The sequence below is a fragment of the Typopeltis vanoorti genome, chromosome 16, assembly GCF_054136105.1.
Source record: "Typopeltis vanoorti isolate ZY-2024b chromosome 16, IOZ_Tvanoo_1.0, whole genome shotgun sequence".
In the NCBI taxonomy this organism is placed as follows: Eukaryota; Metazoa; Arthropoda; class Arachnida; order Uropygi; family Thelyphonidae; genus Typopeltis; species Typopeltis vanoorti.
In genome coordinates, this window is record NC_143564.1 from 45559446 (window position 1) to 45576793 (window position 17348).

The 17348-nt window shown below is 37.1% G+C and overlaps 1 protein-coding gene across 1 annotated transcript in view; it reads right to left on the minus strand.

Annotated features, from left to right (window-relative positions):
• LOC150097992 (START domain-containing protein 10-like) overlaps positions 1–17348 on the minus strand; it is a 148753-nt gene that overhangs the window by 33333 nt on the left and 98072 nt on the right. Inside the window, exon 4 of the mRNA XM_090406185.1 lies at positions 11577–11694. Coding sequence (XP_090262311.1) covers positions 11577–11694 — 118 coding nt within the window. The remainder of the gene's footprint in view (positions 1–11576; positions 11695–17348) is intronic.

Below are 17348 nucleotides of genomic sequence, written 5' to 3' on the forward strand. Positions count from 1 at the left end.
CGTTAAATCAGGATCTGGGTAAAGAATGTGTTTTTGGCAAAAGTGTACACAGACATTTTTTCCTGCTGAAAACCTGAACCCATTACTAAGAGCCAATGAAGAGACACAATCAATAGTTGTTGAAATTGTCTTTCAGTTATCTACATATTGAAGGAGTGACAGTAAACTGTGAATCATCAACATAAAGGGCACTGCCTACTGCAAAGGCATTCTTATGCTTTTATGATCGAGATAACAGACTTCCCACTCAGACTTGGAAGGCTTGGCCAGACAAAGTTTTAATATAACAACAGAAAGGTGTCCCCTCAGATCAAGATTAAAGAAATCTTTTAATATGTCATATTTCCAAGCTGTGTCATAAACTTTTTCCATATAAAAGAAAATTGAAACCAGAAAGCATCTATTATATGAGGGTGGTCTGAAAAGTTCTCGGCCTAACCATGAAAAAACGAATTTATAATTTCAAAATTATTTTTAATTTTCAACATAATCTCCCTTAAGACTAATCCATTTATTCCAGTAATGCTCAAGCACCATTATCCCATCCCTGTAGTGGTTCTCAGTAAGATCTGCAAAATACCCCTCTACCGTGCAATCACCTCATGATTCAAAGAAAAATGCTGCCCAGTGAGGAAGAGTTTAATTTTAGGAAGAGACAGAAGGAGCAAAATCTGGGGAATAGGGTGGATATTCGCCGGCCTGGTTGGTCGAGCAGTTAGCGTATCTGCTCTGCAGCCAGAAGGCTGCGGGTTCGAATCCTGCTGTGGGCATGGATGTTTGTGATTGTCTGTGAAAATACTGGTGGTGGTGGGCGGTAGATGGCGTTGGTGTAGATGATGTTGGTTCGTTGCAGTTGATGGATTGAATGGTGGAGACAGAGCTGTAGAGTAGGTGCCCTCCCTCGATGAGTCTTTGGACTCCCTAGAGTAATCACGTAATAATAATATACAGTAATCTTCGATGGTGGAGACTGATGGCAACTAGGCTCCACCGGATTTTTTTGGAGGGCGCTAGTGGGTCAAGTGCTACGGACGTGTTTTGAAGAGCTCCTGATTCAGATAAGTTTTATTAGGAATAATTAAGTATATATGCGTAATTGTTTAAGTAAGAGTGGCTGTAAACGTTGTACGCTACCAATATTATTAGTGTGGGGTTTTTTTCTTGCTTAAACTAAATACGAAAACGTTAATATTAGACCTAGTAACCTGCAGAGAAAAAAAAAAAAAAAATGGCGGGGGCATTGTCATTCCATGATTTTAATTTGGATTTCAGTCGGTTCGTTAAGTGTGAGGTCTGTTATATGTATTCCTTCGATTACATAATTGATTTGTGGATGTTTAGTGCAGATGGAAGAAGGGTGTGTGCAAAATGTGACCTGAACGAGCAATTGATGAATGTGAATATGAAGTTGATGACAGAAAGTGCTAGTACCGATTGTGTCGCGAGTGCACGTTTGAAAGAGAAGGATGGTGAGAAAGATAGGCGAAAAAATGTTACAAAATCAGGAAAAAAGAAAAAGAGCGATTTGACAACCGTAACGGATGTTAAAAGGGACGAAAGTGATGCGGAAAGAAATGAAATTGAGAGAACGAATGAAAGTAGAAATGGCGTGATGCAGAAATCGCAAGTAAAAAAAATCGAAAGAATGAATGATAGCAAAAAAAAGAATGACTGATGGCAAAAGTTGAACGCATGTTGGAGCGAAAGTACTGAACCAAAGAAAGATGAATGACAGTAAAAGTGAGAAGAATGATAGCGAAAGTTGGACGTATGTTAGTCCGAAAGTACGGAAACAAAGAAAGATATGCGAGAGTGAAAGTGAGAAGAATGATAGTGAAAGTTGGACGTATGTTGGACCGAAAGTACGGAAACAAAGAAGGATGAATGAGAGGGAAAGTGAGAAGAGGGGGTCGAGAGTTAGAAAGTTAGAAAGATTTAATGATAGAGTGAATGTGTCGCGAGGTTCGGAAGGTGAATTGGATTGGATGAAGCAAGAAATGAAATGGATGCGGAATGAAATTAAGAGAATTCAGGTCAAAACTATTAAAATAAATCATGATGGCATGAAAGAGTTAACAAAAGATGAGCGAGTGGTGTTGTATGGCGACTCCATTATTAAAGGTGTGCTAGAGGATAAAATGCACAAGGTATGTTTTCCAGGCGGTAAAATGAGTAGAGTGATTGAGGCATTGAATATGAGGCGGGAACGAGCAAAAGTGTTAATTGTATTAATTGGTACAAATGATTTGAGAGAGAACAAAGAGCATGTCAAAATGAATGTCAGGAGACTGCTTGGAAAGATAAAGGAGAATAGTGTGACAGGAAGGGTGGTCAGTGTGTTGCCTAGGTATGATTGTGGTGAAATGAGGCGGAGAGCAAGGATTATGAATGATATTCTGGCTGAAATGTGTGAGGAGATGGGAGTACAGTTTGTTAATGTGTGGAATGAGTTTGAGGGACGAAGTGAGCTGTATGGGAGCGATGGACTGCATTTGAGTGGTTATGGTGCGAGTCGCTTGGAGAGACTGCTGCTGGAAAGTGGAGAAGTGAATAGAAAGAATGAATCAGATCGAGAGGGGAGTGATGTGGAAGAGAAGGAGAGTAAGACAGGAGAGATTGAAGGAGTGGAAATGAATGGGGAAGTGAGTGGTATGAGTACAGAAAATGAGAGAATGGGTGTGCAAGAGGAGCAGGGAAATGGGGAGGCTCAGGATGGACAGGGATACACAGCGTGAGAAAGGTGGATGCTCCAAGAGGAGGTGAGAGCATGTGTAGGCAGGAAAGTAATGGGATGATCAGGGATCAAAAGGAAACAGATGGAATTGCAAAGGGTTCTAAAATGAAGAAGCAGAAAGGGAAATGGTCCCAGTCCAGCATGGAGAGATCACATCGAGTGAGTGGAATCAGTGGAACTAGCTGTAGATCCAGAAATGAGTTGTTGTGTTTGTATACCAATGCTAGAAGTATAAGAAACAAGGCGGATGAAATGGTTGCACTAATTGCGTCTGTGCACCCAGAGATTGTTGGAATAAGTGAGACATGGTTAGATGAGAATGACATCCTGACAGGAATAGAGATGGAAAGGTATGATGTGTTTCGTGAGGATAGAAGGGGTAAAAAGGGAGGGGGAGTGCTATTGATGATAGAGAAAGAGTTATGTCCATACAAGGTAGAGATGCAAGAGGGAAATGGGGCCAGTGGTTTTGAGGCAGTATGGTGTGAGATAGAAGTGAATAGAATCAAATACTTGGTGGGATGTTGTTATAGACCTGGTAATGTGGATGATGGTGACAGTGAAATGTATAGTCAAATAAGCCAAGCAAATAAGAAAAGGGTGATCATTATGGGTGATTTTAATTATGGCAATATAGACTGGAATGTAGAGATAGCAACTGGAAGTAAAGAAAATGAGTTTCTTGAGTTTTTGAGGGATAACTACCTCAGACAGTATGTAACAGAGGGCACAAGAGGATTAAGGGTCTTGGATTTGGTCATCTCATCGGAGGATGTAATTATCAATGAGGTATCAAATCATCCACCAATTGGTGAAAGTGACCATGAGGTGATTACTTGGGTGGTTGCCAGCAGTGCAAGGACCCCTGTGAAAAAAGGGTACATGTGGAACTACAAGGGGGGTGATTATGAAGAGCTCAGGAGACAGCTTGCAGGTGTAGCATGGAATGATGAGTTAGCTGGAAAAGAGATCAATGCAGCTTGGGGAATTTTCAAAAAATATTTAGTGGATGCAATGTCTAAATGTATACCACGGGTGAGAAGGTTAAATAAGGTAGGTGTGAGATGGATGAATAAAGAGATTAAGCATGCAATACAGAGAAAAAGGGCATGTGGAGGCAGCATAAGATAAGTGGAAGTAACCAATTTCATGAGGTCTACAAAGACCAGGCAAGGAGGGTGACTTGGTTGGTGAGAGTAGTTAAAGAGAGGTATGAACAGCAGTTAGATATTGAAGCTAAAAAGAATCCTAGGGAGTTCTTTTGATATGTAGCCAGCAAAAGAAAGAATGATTATGGAAGGATGACGTTGATTGGAGGAAATGGTATAAAGACAGCTGTTGCAGAATGTGTGGTGGAGATACTTAATGAGCAGTTCATAAAGATCATTCAATATTGTGAATGTGACTTCATGGAGAGATTAAGAGCAGTTGATGATGGGGAGGAGAGACTGACTGTAAGTGAGCAAGAGGTGTTTGGGGAGTTGAGAAAACTAGATGTAAATAAGGCTGTGGGACTTGATAATATATCACCACATATTCTGAAGGAATATGCCAGAGAGTTGACACCTGCCTTGACATATTTTTTTAATACGATTCTTGCACTTGGTCAAGTCCCTAAAGAGTGGAAGGAGGGCAAGATTGTGCCACTTCATAAAGGAGGTGATCGAACTCAAGCATCAAACTATAGGCCTATCTGTGTGTCAGGTGTTGTGGTTAAATTGTTGGAGAAGCTTGTGAGAACTAGGATCCAGAGTTGGGTTGACAACAATGGTATAATCTTTGATGGACAGCATGGATTTGCTAAAGGGAGGTCATGTTTTAGTAATCTACTTATTTATTACAATAAAGTGACTGCTTCCTTGGACAGAGGAGAAGGATACACAGTAATATACTTGGATTTCGCAAAAGCTTTTGATAGAGTACCTCATTTTGGGATGTTCTTTGCTGCACATCAGGTACAGGTAGTAGAGTGATGACAAGTACGAGGGTGGTCTGAAAAGTTCTCAACCTCGACCATAGATGGCAACATTATCAGCAAGATTTTTTTTTCTAAGTTGGTATATCTGTCATAAGCATCCATGTGAAATTGCAAGTCATTCTATCAAGTAGCTTGTTTTATACAGCTGTATGAAGCAAAAGTGTTGTCTGTATGGATAAAATTGAGTATCGTGCAGTTATAAAATTCTTTGTAAAAGAAGGTTCAACGGCAAAAGAAATTTATTCAAAGTTCATAAAAGTGTATGGGCACTCTTCTTCATTTTTGACAATTAAGAAATGGGCTGCTGAGTTTAAATGTGGCTGTACCAGCTTGAAGATGATCCATGTGAAGGACATCCAAAAAGTGTAACAACACCAGAAATCATCAATCAAGTACACAATATGGTATTGGATGACCGGTGAGTCGAAGTGCATGAAATTGCTGAGACTATAACATTTCAAAAAAACATGTAGGATATATTTTGCATGAAGAATTGCAAATGAAAAACCTTTGCACAAGATGGGTGTCATGCATGCTCACAGCAGATCAAAGATGCACTCTCATGAAAATCTCTGAACAGTGCTTGGAGCATTTTAACAAGAATAAAACTGATTTTGTGCATCGATGTGCACACTATGGATGAGACTTGGATTCACCATTACACATCAGAATCCAAACAGCAGCAAAACAGTTGGACAGAAGCCGGCTGTTCAGTGCCAAAAAAGACAAAGTTGGTTCCATCATCAGGGGAGGTCATAGCATTGGTGTTTTGGGATGCTATGTTTATTATTATTTATCTTGAAAGGGATAAAACAATAACCAGTGAATATTATTCCAATCTTTTAACTAGACTAGATGAAAACATTCGTGAGAAAAGACCTGGTTTGCAGAAGAAAAAAATCATCTTTCATCAGGATTTAACAAATGCACCTGCCCACCTTTGTGGGCAGGTGCATTTGTTAAACTGTGAATGAAATTATTATGTATATTTTGTTCTTCATTCACATTTAACATAACCTATCATATATTAAGCATGACTTGTTTTTCATGTATTATTTTGTATTATTTATTGATTAAATAATTTTAATGTATATTTTACTATTGGAAGGACCCAGTGTTAAATATCATTTATCTTATTTACTTTATTCCTTCAATAATATTATGAGAAATTATATGTATATAATTTAATGTACCTTATATATATATATATATATATATATATATATACATATATATATATATATATATATATATATACTGTAACATATATTTTATTATTATTAATTGTAAATGAAATGAAAGAGAAAATTAAGTAACTGTAATATTTTATTAATGTTTTTCATTACTCAATGTAAAAGTATAGCCTTATGTAACATTAACGCGAATGTTTACAGTTTTGTTCGTTGCCATGGAGAGAGAAATAAAATGGAACGCGCGTGGGTAGACCGTGAGCTTCGATAAAAAGGAGAGAAGAAAAATATATATGAGTGATAATATAAGAAAAAAGAAAAGGGAGAGTTTTTGAAGCGGAAAAAAGGAAGGATATAAGCAAGGAGGGGGTGAAAGTAAATAAAAAGGACTGAAGGGCAGGAATTCAGGAGAGTAGTATTTAAAAGTGTGCTAAGACGAAGTGAAAACTTATAGATAGCTGAAAGTAAAGTCAGCAGTGGCATTAATAGGGATTTGGTGCCGTAATTGGATAATTAAAGGACTGGAAGGTTAATGAAGGATTCAGAATAGATCCAGTTAGCTTAGAATTACTACTTATTTCTATATTGCTTTTAGGAAGAATTTTACGGAGCTTAATTTGTTGTGAAGTAGTAAACAAGGATATCAATTTGCCCTATAGTTGCCGTCGAAAATTGTGAAGCGCGACAAATAATAATCTAGTTATGACCTTGAAGAATTCTTTTTAAATGTGTTCCATAGGTGTAATAAATATAATTTGAAGATGTACTCACATCATATCTGACGTGCTGAAGATTAATTCCGGTAAGGACAGTCATATTTTATTTGTTTCTGTGTATGAAGACTTGAGTGATAGTTCCATTTTGCTCATTCTAACATTTACTGTGGCATATCGCCAAAGTTAGAAGTTAAAAATAATTTGCCTTGAAATAATATCTGCCGTGTTTAATGATATGATAAATGCCAACTGAGAGTTAAGTGTGGAGTATAACTGAGAAATATGAGCAAACTAATTAAACTAGAAATTCTGTTGTATTAATCTGAGTAAGGAATCTTGTAATTGAGAAAACTGTGAAACTAGTATGTGAAGATTTTGAAGACTGAATTAATATGAATGATTTGACCCGATGTACTAACTTAATTGTAATGTCTTATTTTAGAAGTGGAATTTATGTATTTGTCATATAACCTTATGTTAAATGTTTTGTTTTATTAATTTCAATACTGTGTTTGCCTGATTCTCTTTTATTGCACAGTTCATAAATAATTCGAATCTAGCGGGAGCCTCAAGTGAAAAATATTGAATTCGGCCTGAATGAGTAAGGGGACTGCTAATTTAATTGAAAATTGATTCTACTATTTTACATGGACTAATCTAAATATAGGGTGGCGCAGTATAAATATAAATTTCTCTATATTTGTATTAGTGATCAATGTTAAATGTGAATGAAGAACAAAATATACATAATAATTTCATTCACAGTTTAACACATTGTCCTGATGAAAGATGATTTTTAACTGTTTTGGATGTCCTGATGAAAGATTTTGGCAATGGGAAAATTAAGGAATCTGTACTATGAATTGTTGGAACATCCACCCTATTCCCCAGATTTGGCTCCCTCTGACTTCTATTTCTTCCCAAAACTCTTCCTCGCTGGTCAGTGTTTTTCTTCGATTCAAGAGGTGATTGCAGCTGTAGAGGGATGTTTTGTAGATCTTACTGAAAACCACTACAGGGATGGGATAATGATGCTGGAGCATCGCTGGAATAAATGTATTAGTCTTAACGGAGATTATGTTGAAAAATAAAAATAATTTTGAAATTATAATTTTTTTTTTCATTGTTAGGCCAAGACCTTTCCAGACCACCCTCATAGTTTTGGCATGCCACATTCCTGACATTTAAATCATCACAGGAAAGTATGGAATACAGCCTAACAGGGCAGTTGAGATACCCTACATTTACATGTGTATCGTAAGTAAGGATTCCTGTTCAGAATCAGGTCACCATCCCTACATATCAGAATGTAGCTCATACCTGTCACTCCTTGATCTTTAAGCTCTGAACATATGCCCCAGCAGAAGCATCAAGGAGATTCCATTCTCAATATCACTATTCTAAATGTGAAAGGTATTCTGCTCATTGATGTTGCTCTCAGTAATTTTTCGGAGTGTTGCTGACATGACATTTCCACAAAGATATTACCAGAATGCAATTTCTTAACTGTTTTGGAAGGACCTGCCAGTCCTTCAAAAGCCTTCTGAATAAAAAAGAACAACATTTTCTCTATTGACTTTTCACCAGTTGCATGAATGATGAGAAACACTGGTACAGTGATACTGGTGTCAGATGCCTTATTTCTTACTTCTTTATCAAATGATAAATCTAGAGTATCAGCTTGATTGGGATCAGGAGAGAACCCCTGAAAAATATGACGATGAAGGATTCATACTCAAGGAATTTTTCATTCTGCGCTGGAGTTCCTTGCCCGTTACACAGGGATGCCCATTAACTGACAAGCAATAAATGCACTTGGAAGTAGAAGTAATCAGGTTGCCCCAGACACTAGATCACCACTGATTATTAATATCCATATGTTTAAAGCACTGAATGCATATGATCTTGAAGCTTAGAATGCACAAGTTATGTGGTTTGTTGAATGAGTAAGATAAAATTGTACTATCATCAAAAAGCTAGATTAGTGAAGACTGAGAATAGGTCATTTATGTAAAGGAGAAAGAAGACAAATGTTAGAACAGAGCCCTGAGGCAATCTTGAATTGTTGGAGAGGCTTCAAGAGATGGAGCCACTTGCCCCAACATGCAGTGAAAAACCAGAGAGAAAGCATGCTACTCAATTGCTGAAGATTGTAGGTAGACTAAATGATGGCAATTTATCGAGCAGGCCTCAATGCCAGATACAATCAAATGCTCTGGAAAACATCAGGAATGGCAGCACATTTTTTTCCAAATCTTTCCATGTCTAGTGATGGGGGATGTAAGCTAAGAGGTCATCCAAGGATCTAGAGTTGGCAGAATCCATATTGGTAGTCACTGATCAACTGGTAAGCCAAGGCAGCAGAAAAGTTGAACTGCTGATGATTTTCTCTATTATTTTGGAGAGAACTGAGGATGGCAATTGGTCAGTATTTGAGGTTTTTTTTTTTTTTTTTTGAAATAGGTTGAATATGTGCTTGCCTCCCCACATTGAGATAAATGCCAGATGAGTATAAAAGATATGAATAGTTTATGTTTCATGCAGTTTTTATTTACGCAAAAATGAATTTATGCAGTTTATTATTTTAGGCATTCTCTCGACCAGCACAATCTAAAAATTTATATTTAGATGATTTTAAACAAAACTTTTAAAAGTGATGTAACAAATCCTGACAGTTCTACAGATAAAAAAGATACACTATGCAGAAAAATGATGCACAACAAGTGTAAACATTATGAGTCAATACACTGGAGATAAGCCTTAGCTGTGTGACTTTGTAGTGAATGGATATGCCATAGTGTTGCTGTGCTTTTGTAAATTGTCTTTGCTTTCTATTAATTGTCAAGCAAACATTCTTCTGCATTCTACAAGCTGTACTGCTAAGAAATGCTGCAGAAGAGTTTCTATTGATTTAAAAATGGATGTACTGAGAAGATATCAATATTTGGTTCTCCTTTATTCATATCAGTCATATACTCATATATAAATAAACAGCTTGACAACCATCCCATTCTTCCATTCATAAATCAAATATTAACTCACACCACAAGAACCATTATGGAAAGGATGCTCAAACACATGGACTGAACGTCATAATCACAAAATGTATCTATCATTTGCCTACAATTCAACAATATTTACAGTGATCTAGCAGAAGGGAATGTTGAGAAGTAATTTACACCAAGTCTAGGATGGTTCACAAACTTCAAGAAGCATCAGGGTTTCCTAACATTCAAATAGCCATAAAAAAATTTTTTTTTAATTAATTTCACTTTTGAATTTAAATTACTCTCATATTTATTGTATTTTACACTGCAATCTGAAATATCAGTGATGCTGGGTAGGCTATTATAGGAATATGCCCCACTCCTCCCCTCAAACTTGGGCAGTTCAGTTATGTAGGACAAATGTTGTTGTTTTATGCAATCTGATTAACATAGTTTTCAGAAACTAGTTAACCACTCATAGTGAGAACTACTACCTGTATGGTTTAAAGTAAATAAAAGATATACATGCTCATCATCATCAAATTTCTTAAATGTACCTTCAAGTGATCAGGATGCTATGACAGCACTAACAGTTAAGTTTACATAATTACTAATTCTCTTTGAATAATTTTTCATCAAATTAGTCTGTCACTTGTCAATGCTATCACTCACACACACAATCTACCAATAATTGTCTGGACACTTTAGCAATTTACCATCAATACCAGCATCAGGAGGACATACTTAATATCAGGTATGTCTGCCTCTGGCGTTGATCAACTCTTGCACCCTTTGAGGGAGGCTTTCCACCAATGTGTGGAAGACTCCAGGCGGAATTTGTCTCCATTCCTCCATCAAAGCAGCAATAAGTTCAGCAACAGATCGAGGACATGCTGCTCTGGACCTCAATCGCCGCTCCAATTCGCCCCACAGGTGTTCAATGGGATTGAGGTTAGGACTCTGTGCAAGCCAGGGCAGTCGTTTAACACCCATTTCTTCATACATTACATAACAGCTGCAGCTTGATAGCCGCCTTGTTTGTTGTTGTGATGTTTGGCTCATGTGCTACTGCTCTTCCATGGAAACCCAGTAAATGGAGTTCCTTTTGTACAGTATTAGTGCTCACGGTGTTACCAGTGTTCCGGAACTCATCACAGATGGTCTGTGCTGATTGTAGCCGGTTTTTGCATGCCAAACATTTTAACACCCTTGTGTCCCTGTCAGTCATTTTCAGAGGCCGCCATGGGTGTTTTCCTGCACTAGTGATACCAGAACATATCCATTTGTTGATAGCATTGGCAACCTTTGATTTTGGATACTCCAGTTGAGCAGCAATAGGACATATGGACATGTCACCAATGTGACAGCCCATGATAATACCTCAATTGAAGTCACTGAGTTCACGTTGTGTTACCACACCACCTTTATTCAACTGCTATGATGAAATACTGCTTCCTAGTATCTGTACATTGGTTTTCATCATTAGCAAACCTGGAATGCTCCATAACTTCAAATAACAGGGGTGTCCAGACAATTATTGGCAGCTAGTGTACACACACACATTTTTTTTTTTGCTAACTAACTTTGTCTTTTCTTTATTGTTAATTATATTAATGCAATAATATGGGTTTCTTATTTGGTTTTTAACACTTGAAGTCACAGCTGTACCAGGTTAAATCAATGTATAATGTGTGTAGATCTAGTGGTAGTGGTTTAAGTTAATATTTAATTCCTGGAAGTACTTGGTACAAATCATATACATTATTAATGAAATAACGTGTTACTGAAAATAAATGTTACTCAAAAGCTGTTATTTACAATCTATAGTATAAATGATATCTTATCCTCAATGACTGAAAGAACTCAAAGAATGAGTTAAATTATAACTATAAAAACTGCCTATTTAAAGAAAGAAATAAAACGTGCAAGTAAAAACTGTACAGCATTTGTCTGCACAAAGCAAATTGTCACCTTTTGGATCACTTTGAGTTATGTAGCTTAATTCACAACCTCGTTGTCCTACAGGTCGAACAGTAAATCCTGTCAGGTAGGAAACAGCTCGAACAAATCCCTTTTTTGGTGGAACAGACTGAGGAAGAAAAGTTCAAGAAAAAGTCTGTATTTTAATATAGATTACCTGAATGAACTTGATAATTTTACTTCAATATTAAAAAGTTTAATTCATCAATGGAAACAAAAAAAATTATATCTAGAATTATTAATATGAAGGATATTATTCAATCTATCATTGCTATAGTTAGATAGACTGGAATTAAAAAAAAAAAGTTTCAAAATTTACCAGAGCTTATGAGGATATAACCTAAGTCACTGGAGTTGCCTTGGTTTGCACTACTTAAAAGACATGGACTGCTCAGGAGCATGTATATTTGTCTTTTATTAGTGCTTTTAAGCTTCACTAGCCTGAAATCTGTTTTAAATTGGTGGTTCTCATCAGAGACCATGCAGAAATAAGTCCATTTGAGTTACCTAGGGTTCCAGCAACTTGTGAAGACCAGTCAGGACCTAAAAAGGCCACTATCTCATTAGTCCTGACTGGGCTTATTATGAATCTCTTGGTTCTTCATGGAATACATATTCATATTTGAAGTAGAAAAAGCCATCGAAGGCTTGAAATGTGGAAAGGCAGCAGGAGTAGATGATATTCGACCAGAAATGCTGAAGTATGGAGGTATAAAAAGTCTTACAGTGGTTGCACTGCATAGTTCAGAAGGACTGGACAGAGGGACGAATTCCCAATGATTGGAGTAGAGCTCCAATAGTATCCATATATAAAAAGGGAAATAAAACTGAATGTGAGAATTACAGAGGTATTTCCCTACTGAGTGTTCCTGGTAAGATTTATGCACGTATACTTGAGAAACGGTTGAGAAGAATTGTGAAAGAAAAGCTTGGTGAAGAACAAGCTGGATTCAGGTGCTGTCAGGATCAGATCTTCACTTTATGACAAATTTTTGAGAAATCATGGGAATATAACAAAGATCTGTATTTAAGTTTTGTAGAGTTGGAAAAGGCATATGACAAGGTGCCAAGAGAGAAGCTATTCAGTACGCTACAGTTTTATGGTGTCAATGGGGTATAATATCAAGCAATACTTAGTCTTTATTTGAGTTACAAGTCAGCAGTTAGAATTGAAGAAAGTACAGGAAGATGGTTTAATGTTAAATCTGGTGTCAGACAAGGATGTACATTATCCCCTCTGTTATTCATTATCTATATGGTTCACATTATGAAGGAAAGTGGTATTAAACGTGATATAAAAATTAGAGATGTTAATGTCATTAACATCTCTAATTCGTATAAAGCTCTTTGCTTTATACAAATGATGTTATACTTCTAAATAAATCTGCTACAAGTCTGCAAGATTCCCTGACTAAATTGAATAGGTGTTGTAATAGATATGGTCAGCAATAACAAGACAAAGAAAATAAGCAGAAGCATTGAAAATGACAACTACATTGTGAATGGAAAACCTGTGGAACAAGTCAAACATTTCAACTACTTAGGCATGATTTTTAGTGAAGATGGTAACTTAAATATGGAAATAGACAACAGAATCAACAAAGCTGGTATGGTAGGAAGTCAATTGAATAAATTCATATAGAATAAGAGAAAAATTAGTCGGAACACTAAATTAGTTGTATACAAGACAGTGTTCAAACCAGTTTTAACTTACGGATCTGAGAGCCGGATCAGAAGTAAAACACTTGATCAAAGACTAGAGACTGCAGATATGAGAGTCCTTTCTCAGGACTCTCATATCTGCATTAGGGGCACGAACAGATGGCATCAATGGCAATATCATATTAAAACGAGGATATTAGGAAAGAACTTGACATTGTCGACATCCAGGAATGTGTTAGCAGAGCTAATCTCAGGTGGTATGGTCACTTAAACAGAATGAGCGAGGAAAGATTAGCAAAACAAGTGTTCTCTGCCAGGTTGGAAGGAAAAAGACCCAGAGGAAGACCAAGATATAGGTGGATTGACACCGTAAAAAATGCCTTACATGATAAAATCTGATAATGTTGGAGTCTTGACAAGTAACAGACTGATTTGGAGGAAAATTGTAGATAGATAGTTAGTAATTATGTAAATTTTTCATGTAGTACTATGATATCCTGTACACCCCTTGAGGATACATGGCAGGAATTTGATGATGATGGTTCTTCATGGGAACATTATGTTCAACCTCAGCCAAGCACAGCCAAAGTCTGGCACCATGTCATAGCTGTATGCAGTGAGGCAGAAATCTACCATTAGTGCCAAACAACAGCCCTGCCAGGTGGGAGACAAGCCTGTCAGTGGGCACAGTCCTAACATTCTCATTAGAAGATGGGCAGAAAATTAAGAGGGCAAAAACATTCTGTTTAATACTATAGCAATCACATGGCTATTCACAATCATAGGGAATTATTCCAGGATAAAGATATATGCAATACATCTCTATTATAGAGACCTAACCTCTTCTTTACCAAGACCTCATTGCATGGCGAAGAGTAACATCTTTCCAGAGGTGCCCCCGTTTTCACAGAACAGTGTGGATCTAGACTGGAAAGTTGAAAAATATTCCAGAGGAAGGCAATCGCAAACCACCTCTGTACCTTGCCAAGAGCATTCCATGAACATGCCAAAAATGAGAAAGTACGATATGGTGCTAGATGGTAAGACCCCCCCCCCCCCCAGGCCTAAGGTATCCAACATGCAACTGGGGAAGAACAGAGGGCTTCCACAAGTAGAACTAGTTTTTATGATGTGTCCAGGTCAAACCTGGAAGGAAGCTTGGTCACGGATGTTGCTGGTTGGAAAAGGGATGCTCCCTGTTTCGCAAAAAACCACAGGATTGGAACTTGGAATGTTAGAAGTATGAACCAAGGTAAGCTGGAAATAATAAAGATGGAAATGGAGTGCAAGAAGATGGATATATTGGGAATAAGTGAACTTAGATGGACAGGAATGGGCCATTTTCAGTCAGGGGACTATATGATGTATTACTCAGGACATGAGACAAGTCGAAAAAATGCTTACTCAGGAAAAAGATGGCTAGGTATGTATCGGGTTATAATCCAGTGAGTGACAGAATAATTTCTCTCAGAGTGATTGGATATCCAATGAATATGACCATCATTCAGGTTTATGTACCTACTACAGAGGCATCAGAAGAAGACATGGAAGAATTTTATGGCAAGTTACAAGAAGTGATAGATGCAGCACCAAAGTGAGATTTATGGCTACTTATTAGAGATTGGAATGCAAAAGTGGGAGAGACTGAGGAACAAGGAATAACAGGTCGTTTTGGTTTAGGTATTCGAAACACTGCAGGGAAGAGACTAGTTAAGTTTTGTGCAGAGAATTCTTTGTTTGTTGCTAACACCTGCTTTAAACAGCACAAAAGAAGATTGTACACATGGGTATCACCTGATGGACAACACAGAAATCAAATTGACTATATACTTGGACAAAGAAGATGGAGAAGTGCAATTCAGTCTGTCAAGACTTTTCTAGGTGCAGACTGTGGAACAGACCATGAGTTATTAGTGGCTATGATACAAGTGAAACCACAGAAACTGAAAACATCACAAATGTCTATCAGATATGATCTTGGAAACATACCAGCTGAATACAATATTAGCATACAGAACAGATTCAACATACTCAATTTGTGTGAAAGAGAACCAGATGAACTATGAGAAGAGATTAAAGATATAATTAAAATAGAAGCAAAGAAGAATATCCCAACAGTTTGTAAGAAGAAGTCCAAATGGCTGTCAGAAGATGCCATCAAAACTGCTAGGGAAAGGAGGAAAATGAAGGCCACAGGAAATTTGCAGGAAGTACGGTATTTGAATGCAGAGTTTCAACGACAAGCCAGAAGAGACAAGGAAAAATACTTTAACCAGGAATGCCAACAAATAGAAGACCAAAACAAGAAAGGAAAAACAAGAGATCTTTTCAAAAAGATCAGAGAACTAACAGGAAAGTTTAGTGCCAAGGTGAAAATATTGAAAAATAAACACAAAGGATATCTTACAGAAAGGACTCCAAAATTACTGAGAAATTTGAAGAGCAGAATTATACACAGGAACCAGTACCAGTGGAGAGTGAAGTGAGGTGAACACTGCAACAGATATCCAGTCAAAAAGCACCAGGAGGAGATGGAATACCCATTGAGCTGCTCAAAGCCCTGGGAGAAGAGGCAGTTTAAAATTTTAACAGCTCTATGTCAGCAAATTTGGATCACAACTACATGGCCTAGAGAATGGAAAAAATCAGTTTATATACCTTTATTGAAGAAAGGTGATGCAAGAGAGTGCATAAATTACAGAACTATAGCATTGATTTCTCATGCAAGTAAAGTCTTACTTAAGATCATTCAGAAAAGACTGGAACCATTCATGAAGAGAGAAATGCCAGATGAACAGGCAGGATTTCGAAAAGGCAGAGGAACAAGAGATCAAATTGCCAGTGTGAGATGGATAATAGAAAGAGCACAGGAATATCATAAGAATGTCTACCTTTGTTTCCTTGACTATAGCAAGGCTTTTGACTCTGTAGATCATGTGAAACTGTGGAATGTGTTAAGAACAATGGAGTCCCAGAGCATTTCATTATCCTTCTGAGGAATCTTTATTATGAACAAGAAGCTACTGTCCAAACAGATCTTGGAGAAACTGAGTATTTCACAATAGGTAAAGGGGTATAGGTAAAGGTGCGACAAGGATGTATTTTATCTCCATACCTGTTTAACTTATACAGCGAATACATTTTAAGAATGGCAGGGCTGGAGGAGTCTTCAGTTGGAATTAAAATTGGTGGAAAAAATATTAATAATTTCAGGTATGCAGATGATACCACCTTGCTAGCAGAATGCAAAGAAGATTTGAAGGAACTCATTATGAAAGTTAAAGAAGAAAGTGCTAAATATGGTCTTAAACTTAACCTCAAAAAGAAAAAGGTTATGACAACATGTGAACTTAATGATTTTCAAGTAGATGGGGAGAAAATGGAAGCAGTTAACAATTTTGTGTTCTTAGGATCTCGAATTGATAAATATGGTTATTGTACCGAAGAGGTTAGAAGAAGATTAATACTCGGAAAAAAGCAATGACAAATTTAAGCAAGATCTTTAATGATAAATATATTAGCCTCACAACAAAAATCAGAATCATGAAAGCAATGGTATTCCCTGTGGTGCTGTATGGATGTGAAAGTTGGACCCAGAGAAAAAGTGAAAGAAGAAAGATAGATGTATTTGAATTATGGGTTTGGAGAAGCTTACTAAGAATACCATGGACTACAAAGCAAACCAATAAATGAGTGATAGATAGAATAAAGCTAGATTGCTCCCTTGAAGCTATGATTATCAAGCAAAAATTGTCAAACTTCAGACATATTATGCGAGCAAATGACAGTCTGGAGAAGATGATGATGCTTTCTAAAGTTGATGGAAGCAGGAGGAGAGGAAGACCAAGAATTAGATGGGATGGAGTTAAAGAAGCAACTGGAGTGTGCTCGGAGGTTCTAAAAGACATGGTCAGGCACAGATCGAAATGGAGAGTGTATGTTCATGGAGTCGCCAGGAGTCGGAAATGACTCGATGGATCATAACACAATCACATGGCAGAATGTTACATATTTCCAAAGTGAACTTTCGATAGATGTTCATTTTCATTTTTCACAAAGTATTAGAACAAAGAGCCTGAAAGGCTTTGAATCTGGCAATGT